This window comes from Suncus etruscus, chromosome 9 (assembly GCF_024139225.1).
Source record: "Suncus etruscus isolate mSunEtr1 chromosome 9, mSunEtr1.pri.cur, whole genome shotgun sequence".
NCBI lineage: Eukaryota > Metazoa > Chordata > Mammalia > Eulipotyphla > Soricidae > Suncus > Suncus etruscus.
The window spans coordinates 52,781,048-52,805,747 of record NC_064856.1 but is presented as its reverse complement, the minus strand read 5'-3'; the positions used below and the strand labels follow the sequence as shown (position 1 = coordinate 52,805,747).

Genomic DNA, 24,700 nt, shown 5'->3' with positions numbered 1-24,700 from the left:
TAAGGAGGGCCACGCAGCATAAATCAGCAGGGGAGTTGGTTGCCTTTTCTTGCCAGGGACAATGTGTGGGTTTAAATTGGTGCCCCCTTTGTTTGGGTGCTGGCTACTGGTTTGTTGGGGTAGGAGGTCAGTCTTGATGCCAAATTGATTAAGAACTGAGGGTGAAGAGTTTTAATAAAGTGGAAAAATCTGATGGGATTGAGGGGTGAAGGGATAGTCGGATTTCCAAAGGGGGGAAAAGGGAAAGTATATGTAAGGGGCAGGAAAGAAGAGAAGAGAAAATACATTAAAAAGAAAAGAAGAAGAGAGAAAGAAGAAAAAGAAAAAGAAAAAATAATAAAGTAGTGAGAAGAAAGGAGAAAAGGGCAAGGAAATGCTAGTTTGCTTGAAAATGTTCGATGAGTAGGGCCTGTAGAATAAGGTCTGTATGTTACAGTTGCTGCTTTGGTGTTCTGGCTGGTCCTGTGCTTCAAATCCTAAAAGAAGGTATAACCTAGAGATAAAGTGTATGTTAAAGAGTTCTCTTGGGACATTCTCGTAGTGCAAGCTGGGTATGTTGTCTCGTGTGACTGGGCCCCGAGATGCCATCTTAGTTTGTCCACCCTTTGAATCCAAGAATGCCTGTGGACAGAAAAGCTGAGAGGTTATTTTAAATATAGTAAGATTAAGGCATTAATACTGTTATGAGATGTTTCCATTGGAGTCAGTGATTTCCCATGATATTCTTTACCTGTAATTCTGTATAAGATCCCTAAGGGATTATTATGGACCTTTGTAGTAGAAGGCTGATTATATGCCTGTTCTCTCTATGCTGCTGTTTCTGCTGTTGCTTGTTTCTTTGTGGTATAATGTGTAGTCAAGAGTTTGTGTTGTTCTTCTTTCATGTGTTTTGGACACTGCTCCCCGGTGTATGTTGACTGTTACAGTGTTTGGAGTTTCTACTCTGTTAAACCCTGTTATTTGATTGTTGCGTATTAGTTGTATATAAGGTGTATGTTCTAGGTGCGTCAGAATAATGCTATCATTATGTGTTTATCTTTCATCTTCTGACTTTACTTCATTTAACGTAATATGTTCTAGGTCCATCCACATTGCTGCAGAGTCCATGATTGTATCATTTCTGACTGCCATTGTGTATAGATACCACATCTTAATGATCCATTCATCTGTTGTTGGACATCGAGGTTGGTTCCAAGACTTCTAATCCAGTTCTCTACTATGTGTCTCTTAATGGAGTTAAGTTCATTAACATTTAGGGACATTATTGACAGAGAGGACTGTTGTGCAGTTGTTGTATAGGGTGGTTGTTGTTACAATAGGGAGTTTGGATTGTGTAATTCGTCTCTGAGTAGGTCGTTTAGGAGTGGTTGTTTGAGCAAATAATGCAAGCTCGTTTTTGTTTGAGAATGTTTTTATTCTGCCCTCCCATATGAATGAGAGTTTTATTGAATATTGGACCCTAGGTTGGAAGTTTCTTTCATTTAGGCATTTAAATATGTCATTCCACTGTCTTCTTGCTTGAATTATTTCAAATGGCAGATCTGGTTTGATTCTTATGTTCCTTCCTTTGTACTTGAGGGATTTTTTCTCCCTAATTGCCTTAAGGAGATCATCTTTCTCTTTTGTTTTATTTTGGGGTTTTTTGGGTTTTTTTTTTGTTTGTTTGTCATTTGGATTACTATATGTCTTGGTGTTGGTTTGTTAGGGTCTATTTTATTAGGGACTCTCTTCACTTCCTGGATTTGTACTGAATCTTTTTTCCATAGGGTGGGAAAGTTTTCTGTTAATATTTCCCTGACTACTTGTTCTTTTTCTTTTCCTATTTCCTCTCCTTCTGGTATACCCACAATTCTTAGGTTATTTCTTTTGTCCTTGTTCATTAGATACTGGACTTTCCTTCCAGTGCTTTGCCTTTTATTTCCTTGCTGTTTCTTGGTCTTTTTTTGTTTGCAGTTTTTCTTCAAGTTCTTCAATGTGCTTTTCCAACTGTGGGATTCTGCTCAAATGGCTTGTTATGTCGTTTTTTAACTCCTTTATTTCCCTTTGTATGGAATCTCTCATATTCTTTGACAGTTCTTCTTTAATTTGGCTGATTTGTTCCTCATGGATTTCTTATATTCGGTGGCTAGCGTTTCCTTCATTTTCTTAATCAAGGCTTCCATTTCGTTGTTCATGGCTGCTTTTAAGTCTCCTTCCAATAGATCTGTGCGTTTTGGTGGACTTGGAAACTTGCTAGGGTTTCTCTCCATATCTCCAGATGTTAGGGTTCTCCTTAATTTACCCATATTTCTTTGCATTTATTGGTGTGGCTTGGAGTTCAGTGCCTTCCGAGTTCAGCCTGCTTTTGCCCCCTTGTAGCATGGGGATGGGTCCCCTCCCAGAGCGTGATTCTAGAGGGGTCTGTTGGGTGGGCTAACCAAGATTTGGCTCCTCCTATGTTCTCTAATAGGGTCTGGTCTGTTTTTTCCTTTTGTTGGCAGCTAGTGCAGTTCTGCTCCTGGCCACAATGTTGGAGGGCGCTGTTGAGCCTAGCTTCCTGTCCTCCCTCCTTTCCCTGTGAGTTAGTGGAGCTTCACCACTCGGAGCCTCAGCTGAGGAAATTGTCACAGCCAAACCCACCTAGCGTTCTCTCTTCACCCCTGGGGGTCCCAGGTCCACTCCAGGGCTCAGAGGGCAGGCTGCTCTAGGATACCCCAAAGATCACCAGGTCTATAAACTCTAGCCCTTCCAAGCAGCACAGAGTGGGTCAGGCGCAGGGTTCTCTGGGCGCCCACATGGGGAGGTGGCCGAGTGGCGGGTACACTCACCCTGCTGCAGCCAAGTCAGGGGTCCCTAGGTTCAGGCACGGGACTTGGGTGGAGCGCCCATGTGGGGAGGTGGCCGAGTGGCATGCACACTGCCTGCAGCCAGGTCGGGGGTCCCTGGGTTCAGGCATGGGACCTAGGCAGAGTGTGGGGGTCCTGCACCCACGTGGGGAGGTGGCAGAGTGGCAGGCACACTCCTAAATCCTTAAGTTTTACAGAGCTAATTCCTGCTCTGGTTAATGAACCTCTATATTATTTTGTCTACATATATATCATAAAATTTTGATGAAATTTTTCTTTTTAATGGGGATAGCCTATCAAGCAGTGCTTAGAAGCCACTTCTTTTGCAAAACAGGAATTTGGGGGGGGTTGGGGGCCACACTGGTGATAGTGCTTACTCGTAGCTCTTTTCTCAGGAATTACTCATGGTAGTGCTTGGAGAAACATATGAGATGCTGGAGATCAAACCTATGCAGCTCCACTCAGGGTAAGCACCCTACCTGCTATACCATCTCTCTGACTGGAGGCCACTCCTAAAGATATTAACCAACTAGATAGGCAGTCAATGCAAGGGTCCAAGGAAGTAGTGCTGTTTTAAGTATACAGTATTAGAGACCTCGGATACCACCACAGCTACTACCTGTAGTGTTAAGAGACCATGTGGAGCCAAAGAATGAACCAAAAGCAGCCCTGTAAATCTCTCCAGACTCTTAATGAACTTGTATGTTTATCCATCCTCTCAATCAGATTTGATTTCCTAAAAACAGGGACATGATCCTTCAACATTCTGCCCTAAATGAAGCACAGCTCGTTTCATATATGCATATTCCATCAATTATCATTTAATTAAATAAAACAATAAAACCAAAACTTTACCATTTTACTCATCTCCTAAAAATACAAATGACACAAATTAATATTAGTTTTAATAATTATTAATTAATAATAATTAATATTTTAATTAATTAATATTTGTTGCTTCACCATTGAATTGATGAAGAATTAATTTTCAGAGATGTTAAGCAGGTTTCCTAACATAAACTCTGAAAAGCATATAAGTGAGATAAACAGAAGAAAGAAAGCAAAATATTCTAAAATAGATTATTTTCCCAAATCTTGAGGTCCCTGAGCACAAATAAACCTATCCGCCTAGCTCCTTTCTACCCACACTGAACCCTCAGGTCACATTTTCTCTACTATCCTATTCTTTCCTTCTCCACTGGAACCTAAATTCCCTGGCTTTGATTTCTTTCTTTTTCTAGCATCCCAGATGTCTCTTTAGTACTTTTGTCACCAGGGAATTTTTACTGTCAGTGATGCTTTAATACCATAATAAATACACTAGTTATTTTTTCCCTGTACTCTAACCCCTACAGGACTTAGAATTTACTACCACTCCTTGTCTTAGGCCTGATAAGTCTGTTTGTCTTTCTGTGTGCTCATCCCTGAAACAGGCACACTCTAAGCAGACTGCCACTAAGAATCTTATCATAGTTTTGCATCATCTTTTTTACTACTCTTCTGTACCATGTAGTGCTAATTGCTATTGCCTCCTCCTGATTACAGATGAAGAAGCTGGTTGAAAGGTAAAGTGACTTAACTGGGGTCACAGAGCCAAGAATTAGTAGCTGTGTGGTTTGGAATGGGCTGCCTTGGTACTGAACTAATGAATCCTAAATTTTTATAGGTAGCTTACAGATATGCATGAGCAACTCCAAGGCAGAAGAAATTGCTCCCTTCCTCATAAAAGAGGTCTTGTGTGTGTGTGTGTGTGTGTGTGTGTGTGTGTGTGTGTGTGTGTGTGTGTGTGTGTGTGTGTGTCTAGTACCTAAACTTCTATACCTATGTGTTTTAGGCAAGAAATTTTTTCTACAGAACTCTAACACAATTAAGAAAAAGGAAAAGAGAGGGTTGTAAATTGTCTTGGGTAAATCTTCTGAAAAACACTGGGAGGAGTGCTAAGCAATGAAAACTCTGATTAATGAAACAATTAAAAATAGTAACTAAACAGGTGAGAGTTCAATAGGCAGGGAGGGGAAAAAAGCTGTAACTAATCATTCACCTTCACTGTGAAGAGAATTTTGCATCTCTGCCACTCACCGTGGCCCTCAGTTCTAAATAACTTTTAATCATCTACAAGTGATAGAGGATTTCTTTCAGCCCTTGTAATAACTCTACCTCCTGCCTTCCATCATTTCTCAGTGTTCTACAATCTTCTCATCCTTGATGATGTTCATGAAGACTAACTCAGAATTAATCCTTATGCAATGGCTGAAACTAAAATGGCTATACTGAAAGCTTCATCTACTAAGATTTATTAGGACTCAGTACAAGATATTAAAATCTTTTGTATTCACATTATCTTTGACCTGGACATGCATTTCATAAACCGTAGCCATCAGAACCCAGCCTCTTTCCTGCTCATAGGAATCCCTGGCCTGGAGGCAAACCACTTTTGGATTGCATTTCCCTTCTGTTCCATGTATGCTATGGCAGTGCTTGGCAACATGGTGGTGTTGCTGGTTGTTCGTTCAGAGCCCTCACTGCATCAGCCCATGTATCTGTTCCTCTGCATGCTGTCCATGATTGACCTGGTTATCTCTACTTCCACTGTGCCCAAGCTCCTTGCAATCTTTTGGACAAATGCTGCTGAGATCGCCTTTGAAGCCTGTGCTACCCAAATGTTCTTTATTCATGGCTTCTCTGCTGTAGAATCTGGTATCTTGCTAGCAATGGCCTTTGATAGATACTTAGCCATCTGTCGGCCACTACATTATGGGTCATTGTTGCCCCCAGAGGCTGTAGCCAAGCTGGGAGCTGCTGCTGTGTTTCGTGGCTTGGGGCTTATGACCCCACTCACTTGCTTACTGGCAAGACTAAATTACTGTAGTAGAGTAATAGCACACTCCTATTGTGAGCACATGGCAGTGGTAAAGCTGGCTTGTGGGGGCACAAAGCCAAACAACATCTACGGCATCACTGCTGCCACACTGGTAGTTGGTACTGACTCCATCTTCATTGCTGTCTCCTATGCACTCATCCTTAGGGCTGTGTTAGCCCTTTCCTCTAAAGAAGCCAGGGCTAAGACATTTGGCACTTGTGGATCCCATCTGGGTGTCATCCTTCTCTTCTACACACCTGGACTTTTTTCATTCTACACACAGCGCTTTGGTCAACATGTGCCAAGGCATGTACACATCCTTCTAGCTGATCTCTATCTTGTGGTACCACCCATGCTCAACCCCATCATTTATGGCATAAAGACCAAACAGATCCGTGATGGAGCCATCCGACTGCTAAAGAGGGGAGCTGTTGAATCATAAGGTCTTTAACTCCATCATTGTTTTATGTACACTTCCCCTCCACAGTTCCTAAACAGTATTTAGGAAACAAGTGGCTCCCAGCATGGTGGAGAGACATAAATCCGCACTCAGTGGCATTCTTATCTCACTTTTGGCACAAGTCAAACGGGTGAAAATTCCTACTCCACATGTCTCCTACTTGTAGATGTGGTTGCTTCTTCAGTGAGCTCAGTCTAATGGAAAATGTTACTACCAAGTTATTGATGGCTTCCCAGACATTCTTACATGCCATTTATCTTCCATTAGATCATAATAAAAAGGAGAAAGAAGACTGAAGTACAGCAGGTAAGGCACTTGCCTTGCTTGCTCAAAACCAACGTTGGTTCAGTCCTCAGTATCCAAGTCCTACCAGTAATTCCTGAGTGCAGAGCTAGGAATAACCTTGAGCATTGCTGATTGTGACAAAAAATGAGAAATATTTGACTGTCAGAAAAAAGAGAAATAGCTCTCATCAGACAGGGTTTCAACTCGAATCAGGATGCAGGGGATACTTCCTCAGTGAATTCTCAGTCTAATAGGAGATTCACAGAGAATAGAAATTAGAGAGATTCAGAGACTGCTCTATACACAGAGCAATCAGTAATGAGCCAATAGAGCAAAAGAAGAATAGGCAAAATTTGTCCATCACATGGATGTAAAAAAGAATGTTATAAATTCAGACTAGAAAAAGTTCTCTAGAAAATAATGGTTTTAAATTTTTTAAATGATGATTTTAAAAGACCTCTAGAAAATCTAAAAATGATGATTTTAAATTTTTTTGCTGAGCATTTACTGTAAGTCAAGTATAGATTGCAAAAAAAAAAAAAAAATACCATGACATGCACTTGGTTAGCTTAAAATTCTCTCTCTCATGGTGTTGGCTCACTGTTAAAAGATATTTACATATCAGATATATCAGCCAAAACAAGATTTAAGAAAATTGTCCTATATACAGGGACTTTTGGTATTAAATAAAATCCTAATTTGCTCCGGGAAATTGAGGACCCAGGAATTTCTTCCTACTTTGTATGGATAGGAAAAGGTACTTAAATACTTTTAACCATATCAGGATATATGGAAGCAAAGTCTCAGAGTAGTGGATATCAAATTTTACATCCTTTCTTTCCCTATGTTCCCTGGAAGAGGCTATGTTGAGTTGTCACCAAACCTCAAAGTCCAAGGAAATGGACAAGTCCCTTTTTTCAAATATGTAGGTCTCGAACAGGATGACTAGATTATCAGCCCTTCATCCAGTAGTAACAATGGGTTATCTTACCTCTCCAATTTACTGAGATATGCACATTATTTTGTTACTGTCTCATTATCATGTGATAGGAAACTATGATTAACTACCTCCACTTGATAGAGCCTAACAGAAGATTAGAAGGGTAGTACCTAGTCAAAAAAAAAAAGCAAATAAAAGTCAAAATCAAAATTAAAATCAGATATTTTTTATTCTGAATTCCATTTTTACTCTACCAGGAGAATTACAATAAGTCTAGGCCCTACTACCAAATATCTGAACAAGATTTAATGTATATATAAAGAGATAATTATTTTCTGAGCATAACTGACATTTTTGAGATCATAAAATATACTAAACAACCTTCTAATGTTTGAAAATGTAATAGTGATTAGGAAGTCCCATTAAGAACTAAAAAGAATTCAGTAAAATTTCCCCCACATACTTTCAGTGATTTCCATGTTCATCACACATGATCGTAGTAGTTTTAATAATCAGCCTAGGTGGTCAGATTATCAGAGATCTCAGATTGGCCAATAAATTCTACTGCCTCTTTAACAACTAAGGGGAAAGTAAAAAATAAAATATTAAAAGTATGTTCCATTTGTCACTGCCTAAATGATGATTGGATTTATTTTATATTAATATAGTATTTCCCAAAAACAAAATGCACATATGGGGAACTGGAGAGATAGAATCAACAGAGATTAATATACACAGCAAGCACCTTACCATGGGGTCCCATGAGCAGCACATCTAGCAGTCAAGAATAGCTCTTGAGGGGCTGGAGCAGTGGCGCAAGCTGTAGGGTGTAACCTAGGATGGACAGCGGTTCGATCCCGAATTGTCCCATATGGTTCCCCAAGCCAGGAACACATAGTCAGGAGTAACACCTGAGCATCACCAGGTGTGGTTCAAAAGCAAAAAAAAAAAAAAAAAAAAAATAATTGCTCTTGAGTGCTGCTTGGTATGGCCCAAAAAAACAATTTTTAATAAATAAAATGCAAATATATGTACAGTTTAATTTATGTGTATAGTTAATTTAATATATAAACAAATATATACATTAGTATGTCAACATCTTAATCAAGATACAAAATATAGAATGACTATATATATCTATGTATAATTTCTCTGGCTTAATAAAATGTTTTAAAATTTTATTTGCTAGATGTTTCTTGTTATTTATAAGACCTCAATAATATTTTATTGTATGAAATATTCAAAGTTTAACTATTTTGGGGCATCGTATTTGTTTTTACTTTTATGAGCAATCTGTTAAATAACTAAATTCTTTTGTACTCCAACCTTAATTAATATATGACAGTTCCCAGCATATAATCATTTTTCCTAGTAAACCCTTGATATTGTCATTCCTTTTTTAAATTATATTTTATTTTAGGCTTCATACAGTTCAATGCTGTTACTAATAGGGTTTCATGCTCAATGTTTCAGTCCCATACCCTCCCACAGAGTGTCCCCCTTTACTCAGTATTTGTCCATTCCACCACCATCATCCACTATGGTAGCCCAGTTCTATACAGAAGTTTTCAATCTGTTCTTTGACCATTTATCATTTGTCACTGATTTTTATTTTAATCATTACAATATACCTTAGGAAGTAATATATAATTATAATTTTTATTTTCCTGATTAATAATAACTAAAAAGCTATTCATGTTTATTGTGTGTACTTCTTTTATAAAAATTTTTATTTTGTACTTTTTTTGCTTTGTTGATTTGGACTAGCTGTTATATATACTGAATACAAAGCATTTGCCAGATATACTGAGTGAAAAATATTTTATCCATCTTTATGGTTTGTCTTCAGATTATTTTCTCTTATATATTTATTAAGAAGGTAGTTATGATAAACTCAAAATAATCTATTTTATCTCTTTTGAGTACTATGTCTAATAAATTTGCTTTTTTAAAACAATAGGATAAAAATAATTGTTTTGGATATGAAGTAGAAATTAATTTATCTATTCAGTTCCTGCACTTAGCAATACTGTTATGACTTTCCAGTTTAATTGTCAAAATTCGGTCAACTGTTCTGCATATTATCTGGCTCATATCAACACTATATTGTCTTAATGGTTGCTTCATAGAAAATCTCAAACATTTGTTTTCTAATACTGTCTATGATGGCCAATTATATGTTCTTTGTAATATGTATGCATGAATTAACTTGTTAATTTCCATAAAAGTTATTTCTATAGGTTTGATGGTATAATTTTTTTTCTCTAATAGTATTGCTCTATCAAAGAGCTCCAAGGTAATATACAGTAGAATAGCAAGATTAAGGTTCTTTTCTTATTTCTTATCTTATTAGAAAAGCATTCAAGTTTCCATTATGATGTTAACTGCAAGTTTTTCCAAGTTGCTGAAAAAAAAATTTTTTTTGTTGTTTTTGGGCCACACCCAGTGACTCCTGGCTATGAGCTCGGAAATCGCTCCTGGCTTGGGGGACTATATGGGAAAACAGGGGATCGAACCTCGGCCCATCCTAAGCTAGCACACACAAGGCAGACATGCCTTACCGCTTAAGCCACCTTTCCAGCCCTACAGTTGCTGAGATTTGTATTTAAATGGTCTAAATTTGTAATTCTTCTTAAGCAACCACCTTCTTTATATTTTTTTATTTTGATTTTGATCATATTGACTTACATATCTTTCACAGTAGTATTTTAGGTACATATTAACATTGAATCAGGGTAATACCCATGACCAAATTTGTCCTCCTCCCATTCCCGTTCCCTTCCTGCAACCCATATCCCCCACCATCACCCCCCCGGGCTGCTAGAGTAGGTGGTCTCCTCTTTGTCTAGCTTACTATTTGTGATCATATATCTAAGCAAACATCTTCTTGAGTAATAAGATATACTATAATAGTATTACTTTTTTTTGTTTGTTTGTTTTTTTGTTTTTGGGCCACACCCGGCAGTGCTCAGGGGTTACTCCTGGCTGTCTGCTCAGAAATAGCTCCTGGCAGGCACGGGGGACCATATGGGACACCGGGATTCGAACCAACCACCTTTGGTCCTGGATTGGCTGCTTGCGAGGGCAAATGCCGCTTTGCTATCTCTCCGGGTCCAATAGTTTTACTTTTTAAAGAAAAATTATATTCTATTCTTAGAAAAAAATCCAGTTTATGCATTATGTATTAATATGCATGTTATAGATTTGGCTTTCTAATATTTTGATAAGTATAGCTGCTTCTATGCTTATAATAAATACTTTCTTTAAATTTTTCTTACTATATTTTTATTTTATGATGGTGCTTGCTCCACAAAATATCCTGGAAAGAATTTCTAACTACTCTATTTTATGAAATATTTCTGTAATATTTATTTTGCTTTGATTGTTTTACAGAATTCTATAGAAAAAATTTGGGGGTTTTTTTCTGTATGTTTTACATTCAATTTCTATTGCATAAAGTCTGTTCAGATTTTCAACTTTCAAAACTTCATTTCCCCTTAATTCTCTAAATAATATATCAATTTTCATGATAGCCCTTTATTATCCTCCTAATTATCAAGCAATTATCTCTTTTATATTTTATATTTATCATTGTTATTTGTGTGCTCTCTATTTTGTTCTATAATTCTATTAGAATAGAGAAGTGAATATGTTATTAATTTTTAGAATATATTATGGCTTTGTTGATTTTTCTGGTTATGTTTTTCATTATTTTTCTCATTTTCTTCTCTTGCTATTTTTATTTCCTCCTAGTTATTTTGGGTTTTATTTTCATTTCTATTTCTATTTTTGTTTATTTTGTTTTGGAACCACCCTGGTCACTTTGTGCTCAAAGCATACTCCTAGCTCTGTGGTCAAAGATAAGGTTTGGGGACATTTTGGATGCCCAGGATCAAACCCTGGTCAACTGAATACAAGACAAGCACACTACCCATTGAACTATTTTTCCATCCCAATTTCTATTTAAATACAAAGTCATATAGACTTGTATATGTATATGATTATGAATATTTATGTATGTGCAATATATGAATTTGTACTTTGTATTACTTTATCTGAATTGCATACATATTGATCTGTTACATAAAATTTTTATGTGAAAATTTTAGTGACCCATAGTTAGTATGTTTCTATATTTTCAAGTGTTCGGTGATTTGTTTTATTTGTTTGGGGCCATGCCCCACAGTGTGCAGGTCTTAAACCTGGCTCTGTGTTCAAGGATCACTCCTGGTAACAATATGGGTTGCTGGGAATTGAACCCAGGTTTGCTGTTATGCAAGGCAAGCATTCTACCCATCGTACTCTGTCTAGGCCTTCAATGCCTCATGATTAAATTGAAAATAAATAGCAATGATCTATTTTGTTGGGGAAAATACACATTAGCATTTCTTTTTTTTGGGGGGGGGGGGGGGGGGTTGGGGCCACACCCAGCGGTGCTCAGGGGTTACTCCTGGCTGTCTGCTCAGAAATAGCTCCTGGCAGGCACGGGGGACCATATGGGACACGGGGATTCAAACCAACCACCTTTGGTCCCTGGATCGGCTGCTTGCAAGGCAAACACTGCTATGCTATCTCTCCGGGCCCCACATTAGCATTTCTTTTTTTTTTTTTTTTTTTTTTTTTGGTTTTTTGGGCCATACCTGGCATGCTCAGGGATTACTCCTGGCTGTCTGCTCAGAAATAGCTCCTGACAGGCACGAGGGGACCATATGGGACACCGGGATTCGAACCAACCACCTTTGGGTTCTGGATCGGCTGCTTGCAAGGCAAACACCGCTGTGCTATCTCTCCGGGCCCCCACATTAGCATTTCTAATCTTCAAAATGTATTTTATTTTATATGAGCCTAAAATAATCTATCTTGGTGAATATTCTTTGTAAATATTGAATTAATCTGTAACTGTGTCTTGGGATGTATTATTCTCATATAAATAAGGACAATAAGTAATGCTGCTGTTTCGTATACTTTAAAGTTCTGTATGATTATTATAAATTTGACATATTAAAATTTATTAAATGACTATCTTGTAAAATATGCTTTTAGTCTATTTTTATTACCATTAGAATATTCTGCTTAAGCTGAATAATAAATTTTTTTTATTTTTAAATTTTAACTATGACTTTGTATTTAGTTAACTATTATTAGCAAAATTTTGGGTTTTGCTTATGTATATATTGTATACATTGTATATATTGACATTCTGCTCCTCTGTTAGATTATTTAGACACTTTATTTTTTTGAAACTTTTTTCCATTATTTAAACATCTTGATTACATATATGATTGTGATTAGGTTTCAGTCATGTAAAGAACACCCCCCTTCACCAGTGCAACATTCCCCACCACCAATGTCCCCAAATCTCCCTCCACCCCACCCCACCCCCCACCTGTACTCCAGACAGGCTTTCCAGTTCCCTCATTTCATTTCCATGATTATGGTGGTTCTCTGTGTAGTTATTTCTATAACTGCACTCACCACTCTTTGTGGTGAGCCTCATGAAGTGAGCTGGAAGTTCCAGCCCTCCTCTCATTGTCTCTGAGGATTGTTGCAAAAATGACTTTTATTTTTCTTAAAACCCATAGATGAGTGAGACTATTCTGCGTCTCCTCTCTCTCTCTCCCTCTGACCTATTTCACTCAGCATGATAGATTCCATGTACATCATGTATAAGAAAATTTCATGACTTCATCTCTCCTGACGGCTGCATAATATTCCATTGTGTATATGTACCACAGTTTCTTTTTTTTAACAATATACCTCTTTTTTTATTAATTTTTTTATTTTTAATTATGAGAACAAAGATGCATAGAAAGAGGAAAAGGTAAAGTTACAGTGGAAGGACAATCACCCATAAACAGAATTCTCAGTAGACCCATTGCTGATATCTTAACTTTGAACTTTCAGTCAAAGAACATTAAGGAAAATAAAAACAGAACCCATGTACAATTACTTTGTCCCTCAAGTCCCCAGATTGTAGTACATAATATTTCTTAGCAGCACACAAAGCAATCTAAAGCCATAAAACTTATGTAACTCCTTAAACATTAAAGGCAAAGTACTTTTTTACATTTCCATGCACATGCATATTAGTTTAAGTTAACCTCAAAAGTTTAACTGGGTTGTTTTTCTTAAGGATTAGAGTCAAAGGAGCACAGCAAAAAATGGTGTTAGAGTGGCAATCATCATTGTCTGCATAGGCCCACCAAGATATGAGGGACATGGAAAGGACAAGCCTTGGCCTAAATAGAAGGACACCCTACCCCTGAAGTTTCCTGGCACAAGACCAACTCTAGGCTCCAGGCAAACTAGGTTGTCCAATCCAGGTCATTGTCTGTAGTGCCAATACTCTTTTATTTTTCACACAGTCTCCGTTGTTGGTATCATGTTTCTGTATTAAAGATCCTGGAATCTGCATATCCTACATTGCAGTCAATGATGGTTCAGGGTACCCTCTAGTTTCACCTCACAATTAAAGGGCAATGCAGAGAACCCTGTCCTGTAAGCTGGTCCTTGTTGTTGTCAAGTCTTCTTAGTGTTAAGGGAAGTCCCTTTTGAGCAGGTGGATGTCGGAGCAGTGGTAGGATCTCCAAGGTTTTTTATAACAACACCTGGAAGCAATCCTCTACCGGGGAACAATATACCTCTTTTAATGGAGATTTTAGTATGATTTATTTAGTAATTATCAGAAAAATCAAATAAATGAAATATCTTTCCAACAGACTTTAACATTTTACAATATTTAAAATGTAGATTTTTAATAAAATGTAATTTTTATTATAGTTATGACTGTTTATTTTAATTTTTTACTTTTTTTTATAATTTTTTATTTTGATCATAGTGGCTTACATATTGTTGACAATAATATTTTAGGTACATATTTACATAAAATCAGGGGGGATTCCCATCACCAAATTGTCCTCCCTACCCGTCCGTTTTTGTCTTCCCTCCCATTTCTTCTTCCCTCACCCCCCAGGGCAGCTAGAATATGTGGTCCCCTCTGTATCTAACCTACTACTTAGTAGTCTTGCAGCTGTTTGGTCTTGAGGCCTCCCTTATTTCCCCCGCTAACTGGAGGCAGGACTAGCTATTTCAAGTTACGTGGTTTTGCCTGAAAAAGAGAAAAGTAATAAATTGGGGTAAGAGTCTAATACCCCAAAAATGGGCGGAATCCTTCTAGTGGGCTCTCATCATCGATTTTGGGAGATGAAGGAGAAAAAAGAAGGTGAAACACTCCACCATACCAAAAGAAGTGTCAAATATCCAGTGAGGGCTCCAGCTATATCGATAAGCACCACAAAAAAAACAGACAACAAAAAACAAAACAAAACAAAAACAAACAAAAAACAATGAGAAACATGGCATAGCACATAACGAAAGAAAAGAAAGGAAGAGAAAAAATAAAGTATAATTGGGGACAACAATTTCAATAATCACACCCAAACAGAGAAATCGACCAAAATAGATAGGTAAATAAAAATAATAACAATAATAAATGAAGGTAAAATATATATATATAAATAACCAAGGTTTGTGCTTTTTGTATTTTTGTTTTTTCCCTCCTTGCCCTGGCACAGTAAATATTGGGGTCATTCGAAAAGGAATTCACTTGGCCTAAGAAATATGGGGTTTTCTCTGTCCTTGGAGCATACTGTCATGGAATCAACTCTAGACTTTGCTCAGGATCATTTACTCTCCCGGTGGTGTTTTTGTTTTTGTTTTTGTTTTTTTTGGTGTGTGGAAGACTTCTGCTCTGTGTTTAGAGGTCTCAGTATCTGCACAGATCCTGAGGTGGGACTTATGATGAAGTCAGTCTTTGTGGTTCTAGAGGTTCTGTTGCCTCAGTGTCATTTTAATCCTTCTTCTGTGGTTGGTGATCTTGGTCTTTGCACTGATCCTAGGATGGCACCTAGGATAGCGTCTTTCTTTGTGCTTCCAGAAGCCCCATTCCGTTACAATTGTCTCTGCCGACCCTTTGGGACTGGGGATCATGATTATTGTGCAGGTCATAGTTCAAACCCTAAAACTAGGGCTTTTTTATTGGTCCCAAAATGAATACAGTCTGGTCGTGGTTCTAGCAGCCAGTCTTCTGTAAATCACGATCTTGGCTTTTGGACCTACCAAAGGGTGCCAAGACTTCTGGTTTTGTCTTGTCGTCAGCTGGTAAGGTAGGCTAATCTGCTCTAAGGTCAAGTTGTTCACATTTTTCCTCGTTGTCAGGATATCATGTTAGAGCTGGCCCTTGTTGTTGACCCTGCAGTATTAAGGCTGTCCCGGATGGAGTTTGTTTCCTGCAGCTGTTGTGAAGAGCTGTGCTGTTTCTATGTCTGGGATCCAGGGTTCAAGGCTGGATGAATGGTATCTAATCACCTGAGGTCTAAGTTGATTCCACATGACATATTTTCAAGGTAGGAGATATCCCTGTATTGTAAACAACTATGAGTTCCTATCTCTAGTAGAGAAGAGCTCTTTTTTTTAATATGTAAGATTTCCCCTTTATTTAGTGTGCCTTTGCAGGGGGAAGTGGTGCTACATTATAATGTCGGTGTATTTGGGGTGGACAGAGGGGATAAACAGAAACAGGTCACATACCCAAAAACGATTAAAAAAAAGGAAATAAAAAATGTATGTGCTCACAAATGTATATGTAGGACAAACATTTAAAAAATTAATTAATTAAAAATAAATAAATAAAATGAGTTAGCGAAGTTTTTAAAGGACCAAAGTGGTGCAGAAGGACTACCTTACATTTGGGGGAGAGCAGGTAAAGAGTTGGTGTATTACAGATCTTATGCCTATGTTTGGAAGTACAGTTTTTCCCATTGTCTTTTGGGTTTTTCTTGTGGTGTGTGGATTCTCAGGCATCTTCCTATCACAGCCCTGACCTTCTTCAGATTGGTAAAAATTTGCGGCAGGGAGGTCTTGGAAGAGTTCTTGCCATTGGGATACTTTTGGACCTAGGTCCGGTTTCAAGAAACAGTCCACGTTAGGGGGAGTTGGTAGGGAGGGGCCTCGCAGCATGAGTCCGCAGGGGAGTTGGCTGTCTTTTCTTGCAGGAGACGAGGTATGAGTTTAACTGGGTGGTCCCCTCGCCTGGGTGCTGGGTACTGGTTCGTTGGGTAGGAGGTCGATCTTGATGTCTATAGAATAAGGACTGAGGGTGAAGAGTTTTAATATGGTGGGAGATCTGGATGGGATTGAGGGGTGAAGGGATAGTTGGATTTCCGGAGGGGAGAAAGGGGAAGGTATATGGGAGGGGTATGAAGGGAAAGAAAAGAGAAAATACCTTAGAAAGAAAAGGAGAAGAGAAAGGGACAAAAAGTAAAGAGAAGAATAGAGAAAAAAAAAAAAAAGAAGTAGTGAGAAGAGAGGGAGAGAATAGCAAGGGAATGCTGGTTTGGTTGAATGTGTTCGAAGAATAGAGCCTGTAATTTAAGTCTGTATGTTGCAGAGTACTGCTTCGGTGGTCTGTGACTGGTCACATGCTTCAATTCCTAAAATGAAGGTATAACCTAGAGATAAAGTGTATGTTAAAGAGTTTTCTCGTGGCCTTCTCGTAGTGCAAGCAAGGTATGGTATCTCGTGTGGTATCCGAGTTGCCATCTTAGTTTTGTCAGCCCTTTGTATCCAAGGGCGCCTGGTACCACAGTTCTTTAGTCATTCGTCTGTTGAAGGGCATCTTGGTTGTTTCCAGAGCCTGGCTATTGTGAATAGTGCTGCCAATAAATATAGGTGTGAGGAAGGGGTTTTTGTATTGTGGTTCTTGTGTTCTTAGGGTATATCCCTAGAAGTGGAATAGCTGGGGTCGAATGGGAGCTCAATTTCCATATTTGGGAGGAATCTCCATAACAGCTTTCCATAGACTTTGGGACTAGACGGCATTCCCACCAGCAAGTGGATAAGAGTTCCTTTGGCTGTGGGGGTCGCTGTCCAATAGGCTGGTCTCTCAGACCCTTTATTTTTAATGTTATAATACACTTTAATTTAAGTCTATCTGATTTTTTTGTATTTGCCTCCTTCGTTCTTTGCAAATTCCCTTATTCTATTTTGTTAAAGAGTTTTTGAGGCTCCATACACAGCAGTGCTGGAGGTAACTTCTGACTCAGTTCTCAGGTATCATTCTCAGCAGTTGCCCAGAGGCCCATGAGTCAACCAAGGATGAAAACTTCCACAATCAAAATATACACTCCACCATTTGACCTATTTTCCTGTCCTCTGTGTAGTGTTTGTATAGGTTTACTGAACTTCCATAAATTAATATCAGCTTTTCAGATTGTTTTCAATACCTAATAATATTTTTGTAAATGTAGCTCAAGAATTTTAGCCCATGAATTCCTAATTTATCACAATCTGTCTACAATGTTTTAACACTATGTATAAAATATAAGAATATTAAAACACTCAAGGCCCGGAGAGATAGCACAGTGGTGTTTGTCTTGCAAGCAGCCGATTCCAGGACCTAAGGTGGTTGGTTCGAATCCCGGTGTCCCATATAGTCCCCCGTGCCTGACCAGGAGCTATTTCTGAGCAGAACAGCCAGGAGTAACCCCTGAGCAATGCTGGGAGTGGCCCCAAAAAAAAAAAAAAAAGAATATTAAAACAGTCTATATCCCATTTACTCTTCACTGTGTTACTTTAAATATAGTTACATTAAATACACATGTTTGCATATCATATGTTTCACATTTATTATAGATTTTTAAATAATTTTATTTAAACTGCTTAAAACAATTTAATCTTTAAAAAATAGTCTTTTGAAAGTGTGGGATTATACCCAGCAGTACTCAGAGTTTGACACTCAGGAATTACCCCTGGCAGTGTTTGGGGACCACATGAGATTTCTGAGATCAAACTGGTTTATGAATCAACTCCATGTGAAGCAAATGCCCTAAATTATATACTATCACTCTGACCTTCTAGTCTTTTATTTTTGTGCATATATTTACTAATTAAAGTGTTCTTTTTCTTTCTCTTCTGTGTGAAGTATTTAATTTCATATTTTTGTAATACTCATTGGTTGAAAAAACTTTCTTATCTTTTACCAGAAAGTTTCTTATTTAAAAATTTTTTTTAAATTACGACATTATTGCAATCTTTTTCTTTTTTTTTTTTTTTTTTTTTTTTTTTTTTTTTGGTTTTTGGGCCACTCCCGGCGTTGCTCAGGGGTTACTCCTGGCTGTCTGCTCAGAAATAGCTCCTGGCAAGGCACAGGGGACCATATGGGACACCAGGATTCGAACCAACCCACCTTTGGTCCTGGATTGGCTGCTTGCAAGGCAAACGCCGTTGAGCTATCTCTCCGGGCCCCCATTATTGCAATCTTACTTAAATTTTAATAGTTTTTTATAACTATGGAATTCTATATTGACTTTGTATTTTCTTTTTAAGTTATTTATCAGACAATTTTTTTTTTTTTTGGTTTTTGGGCCACACCCATTTGACGCTCAGGGGTTACTCCTGGCTATGTGCTCAGAAATCGCCCCTGGCTTGGGGGGACCATATGGGACGCCGGGGGATCGAACCGCGGTCCGTTCCTTGGCTAGCGCTTGTAAGGCAGACACCTTACCTCTAGCGCCACCTTCCCGGCCCCAATTTTTTTATTTTTTTTACTTTATTTAAACATTCATAATTTACATAGTTGCTCATATACATTCATTTCTGCCATTCCATATTCATAAACAATCCTACTGCCAGTGTAAACTCCCTCACCATTGTCCACAGTATCCCACCCACCCCTTGGCAGGAATAAAATAATTTACTTTATGTTGTTTGTTTATAACTGGTAATGTTTAATGTTTGTTTATAACTGGTAAGTGGTAATGGAATTAGCAAAGGCTTATGAATGCACACAGAAAAACTTTAAAACAAATTTCGGGGGCCCGAGCGGTGACCACAAGGGTAAGGCATCGGCCTTGCCCACACTAGACTAGTACGGACTGCGATTTCAATCTCCGATGAACCTATATGATCCCTCAAGCCAGCAGTGATTTTTGAGCACATAGCAAAAAGTAACCCCTGAGCATCACCGGATGTGGCCCAAAAACAAAGAACAAAAACAATTTTTTTTAATTTTCAAATCTGAAAAGTCCCTATATTTCATACCCTGATATTGTTTAGCTAGTATGAACAAGTAACAATAAATTATTTTCCAACTTAAATAGCAAAACTTTTGTATAAACCATTTCAAGACTACCCCCTTTTTTCTGTCTCAAATATTTCTGTTGCTATTGGGTTTCAAAACAGAAGGTGGTTCAATAACCTAAAGACTATTGTTGTAGAGACATAGACCACAGATTCCTGACATCCATGCAACTCTGGAGTGGCTAGTTATAAAAATTAATGTGCTAGTATGATGGAGACAGTGCTGGAAAGGACTCCAAGTGATAAGGACACAATATTCCTATACTGGTTTAATTTCTCAGGGTCTTTACACTGTGCATTTTGTTTTGTTTTAACTGGTCACAGCCATTTGTTTTTATGTCCATCACATCTGCCTTTTCTGATAAAGATCGGTAGGATCCTCAGCAAAATGGATCTGCTGACCCAACAAAAATTTATTAGGACAGTCTGATAATTAGAACAATAACTGAAATAGATCAAGGGGCCTAGATTACATAACTGCTTGTTTTGGCCCAAATAAGGTGGATTGTCCTACAGTACAAACTGTCCATGTTTGAAAGAGAAGGCCATTTGAAAAAATTAATTTAGAGTTACTAAAATCCCTTGATTTACTACAACTAAACATATTCTAAAATGGAATTCTAAACTCAGAATTTGCTATCTTCTTCAATTCTAAAGACAAGACTGCTTTATATTTCATTTGAGGGGTGCATGGTTGCAATATTTAATGTTTGTGGTATACGATATATTACTTCACCACTAAAATGGCAAATACTTTCGACCAGAGTTCCATTTTTGTGTACATTTGTGATAGGGGACTACACTCTAGTGATGCTCAGAGGTTACTCCTGGCTCTGTATTCAGGAATCACTCCTGTCCATCTTTCGGGTACCTTATGAGATTCTGTATATTGAACCTGGATCAGCTGTATGCAAGCCAAGTCCCTGATGTGCAGCCAATTTTTGTGTCACCTTTAGTCTTCTTTCCTTCTCTACTCCTCCAATATCAGCCCCATCACTTGGTAACTTCAATTCTTTAAGTCCAAGGGTTTGTTATCATTGGCTACTGTCCATTACTTTGCTTTTTTCTTTATATTTAAAGTATTTATAATATTATCAGCATTTGCATTTATATCTTGGACCTTTTTCACTTGGACCAAAGCCCTCTACATACATATTGTAGTAAGAGGCAATATTTCCTCTTGTAGATGAGAAGTATTCTGTTTCATATATACCATAATTTGTTTATTCACTCCTCTGTCGTTAGACATTTGGACTGCTTCCAAATCTTAGCAACTGTAATGAATATTGAGTGACCATAGGTGTGAATAAATCTTTTCACACAAAAAATTCTCATAAATCTCAAGAAAACGTTAGTCAAGAAGTAGAATCATTAGGCTATATAAAATGCTTTTTAATATTTTTAAGTATTCATAATGCTTTTAATAGAGACTGATCCAGATGACATTCCAAAATGAGGGTTCTTTTTCACTGTATGCCATCAACACAGTTGTTTCCATTCTTTTGATATAGAGACCCATTCTTGTTAGTGTGAGGTATAATTCATTGTCCATTTTTACTTGTACTTCACCAATAAGAAGTCATGATGAAGCACTTTCATATGCCTATTGGCCATCTGTATGTCTTTTGTTTATATTTTTCTCCATTGTTTAGGAATTGCCGATTTTTATTGTGATTGAACTTTGTGTATGTTTTTTATTATATTGAATATTATCTAAGGGCAATATTTTTTATCTTTAGACACTATAGGTAATAGCCTACTCACCATCAGGACAAAATAGAAATTTCTTGGAATCCATGCTACAGTAGTGAAAGTAAATGTAGAAATACAAATAGAGTTTAAAATATTAAATACAATAGAAATAAAATATGGACAGCTAGAATTGCATGTACAGAATTTTTTACCTCCCTACCTTCTTGCCTCTGAGTTCCATGTTCTTTTTTATCTTACTTTTAGAACCAACACTTACAACATTTACAAGTCTAAAGTGAAATCCCCAATTTAATGATCATTTCATTCCATATTATCAGCTGCTTATTTCCCCAGCATTCACATTTACATTAAATACTTGCATTTTCTTATTTCCATCCCAACCTAGGTATCAGCTATCAAGAACCTTTGCCCTTGTTTTTTTCACTGTTTATTTATTCAACAATTATGCATGGAGGAGCCTGAGGGACAAAAAACAGTAATTAAGTCACTTGCTTTCCACTAACCCAACCTGAGCTCAATTCCCAGAACCACATATGGTTTCCTAGACACTATTGAATAATCCCTGATCAGAATTAGGGAATACCACAAAAACAAACCAAAAATAAAAATTTGGGTGAACATAACATTCTCTGAATTTCTAGTCTTCATGGAGCTTACATATTAGATTACTTGCATTGAAAATGAGATGACTATTCAAGCTTTATTACCACTGGTGCTGGAGAAATTGAACTAAGCAGAATTTAGAGAAAATATTTGCCCATTACCCAGGCCATAGGAAAGCTTCTCACTAAGTCAAAGTCAAATTTTACAAAGTCAAAATTAACACATAAAGAGAACCAAGGAAAACCCACCATTACCTATGGTAAAAATAACTAATTGGGAGATACAAGGTGTGGAGGAAGGGGCAATCACATAGGGACAGCATGGCAAATGATGAATTTGTCTTGAAATTGCAATCTTTTATATTTCTTGGCATATTTTACTAGTTTATATTAAATTTTGGAAGGTAGTGATAAGGTTCAACTGGTAGAGCACATGGTTAGCATATGTAAGGTCCTGTGTTTATATGTAAGACCTTACCCCCTCCCCCATCCCTCCACTCCCAGGTATAACCCCTGATGGCCCAAATTGCACTTCACAGCCTGGCCAAGCATCACTAAGAATATCCCAAAGATTCTACAAGCACCAACAAAAATTTTGCCAGACTATCATTTAACCCAACTCCCCAGAAATGCTGAATGTAAACCTTATTATATATTGGATAAGGAGATTAGGTAAAAATAGCTCACATATATATGACACTTCATACATTTATAATAAAAAATTTTACTTCTTAGGTTAGAAATTAAAGGGGAAACTAGGGAATAATTCAGTATTGACTAAAAGAGAGCCTATGCAGGGTATACACAAATATCTTCTCAGTGTATTAGTTTCTGATAAGCAGATGTCCCCTCTACACATGAAACTGAAATAATTTTATCAGAGCAACAAAAATATCAATGATACTTTAATATTCTTTTTCAAGATCTCAGTTCCCCCAAAACTAAAATTATGGGAGGACCCTTTGTGGCCCATAAAAGCATTAACAATAAGAGCTAAGTCATTCATAACTTTATAAACTTCACTAAAAAACCCCACCCCAAAAGCATGGTCTGACAGACATTGGATCGTGTGCCATGATTCCTTCTGATATCTACGACACATCAATCCTTTTCTGCCGGAAGCGCTTTAGAAGGCCCTGCCCTAATCTGCTTAGACTTGATGCAGTAAACAATGGGATTCATGAAGGGTGGAACCAAAAAATGTAGGTTCGGCCATGAGTACTGCTAAGGCAGGATAACTGTGTTTCTCTACTCGTCGATGCAGCACAGAGAGTCCCAGTTTTGGCACATAAAAGATAAGAACTATACAAAGGTGTGAGACACATGTGTTGAGTGCCTTGAGCCGCTCCCCAGGTGATGCAATGGTTAGCACAGTTCGTAGAATCAGGGGCATATGAAGCACTGATGAGGAAGGAATCAAGGCCTAAGGAGAGAAGAAATGATATCAGGTCCGAATAGGCTATGATCTTGGTATCTGAGCAAGCCAGTCCCACAAGTTCACAATGCAGGCAATAGCAATGAGAAAGGAGACCTGATCTGGGGAAAGAACAGACGCCGCAAAAGAATGGGTCCTGGAAGGTTAAGCAGAATAGCTCTCACCAGGATTGCAGCCCCCATTTTGGCCAAGGTATGAAATGTGTAAGAATTGTGGCATAGTGAAGAGGTACTCGAATGGCAATGAAGCGATCAAAGGCCATGGCTAGCAGCACACCGGATTCCACATAGGTGAAAGCATGGATAAAGAACATCTGTGCAGCACAAAAATCAAAAGGCAATTCACGAGTGCCCAACCAGAAGAGCCGCACCATTGTGGTGAAAAGTAGAGGCAACATAGGCCCAAATCAGACCCCCAACATGGACAGGAAGATGTACATGGGTTCATGTAAAGCTGATCAGTACGGATCAGGAAGAGAATGATTACTGTTACCCAGGATGGAAATCACAACAGATGAGATTGATGGGGATGGAAACCCAATGATGAGAGGCTTCTAATCCTGGAAAACCAGTGAGGAGGAAAGTAGAATGACCAGAAGTGCTGGTATGTTGCAGGAAAACGGGTTGATTCAGGAGGAAAATGTCCACCCTACAAGAAGAGACAGTTGTTCATTTGTAAAATTACTTCTAATTCCCTACAAAGTGTGATCTGAAAAGGAAAAGATGCCACCCAAAATCATACATCTTTTCAGCTTCATTACTTAACCTTTCTGTGGAGGAACCGAGCATACCCACATATCAAAGGAACTCTGAATGAATTTTCCACCCGCCTGATTCAATCCATAAAGTTTGCTTAGCCCCGAGCCAACTGAAAACTCTGCAAATAAATTTAGCCCAGCACCCACAGAATCTGGCTTACCAGATTCCCTTAACCTTTCATGGAACCTGTTTTTGTAACTGCTCTCAAGCACGTAGTTATAGATAGGTTTTTGTAAAGTTTAAATTATGATCCTTATTGCTTGCACAAAAGAAAGATTTAAATGGAAAATAGGCTAAACAAAAATTGTATTTGCGTAAATATCAATTAGCTATTTGTCTAAGGATTTGGCTTCCCCTCCCCCCCATCCTGCCCAGGTTCCTCTTTATCCTTCCCGCCATCAAAATGTGTTTATGCTCCCATTGGTTAAAATTGTTTGTACTTGTACAAATCTGATTGGTTTATATTTCAATCCTATGTTACTACCCCTCCCACAGGAGCAGGGCATAAAAACCCTGCTCTCCCTCATTAAAGCCTCTTGACTGGAACACAACTTGAGCGTTCTACTAACTTCTGCAGCTTAATTTTTTAGGTGTTCACAAAAGAGCTTAACACTCGCGAATTATTTGCAGTTGCCTCTTGCCTTCTGTCCTGGTTGAGAGAAAGCTGCTGGCCGGAATTCTTTC

At 38.0% G+C, this 24,700-nt stretch overlaps 1 protein-coding gene and 1 pseudogene across 1 annotated transcript; one reads left to right on the top strand and one right to left on the bottom strand.

The window, feature by feature from the left end:
• The first annotated feature begins 5,179 nt into the window (after window positions 1-5,179).
• On the top strand, window positions 5,180-6,127 carry LOC126018228 (olfactory receptor 52P1-like). The gene has a single exon (XM_049780373.1). The coding sequence runs from the start codon at window positions 5,180-5,182 to the stop codon at window positions 6,125-6,127; it is 948 nt and encodes a 315-aa protein (XP_049636330.1).
• A 16,797-nt stretch (window positions 6,128-22,924) lies between these two features.
• LOC126018438 (olfactory receptor 51L1-like) lies at window positions 22,925-23,631 on the bottom strand (annotated as a pseudogene).
• Between the last annotated feature and the right edge of the window lie 1,069 nt (window positions 23,632-24,700).

What these genes read in the sequence shown, in the direction of transcription:
- LOC126018228 (XM_049780373.1), top strand. Translation starts at nt 5,180, where the DNA reads ATGCATTTCATAAACCGTAGCCATCAGAACCCAGCCTCTTTCCTGCTC.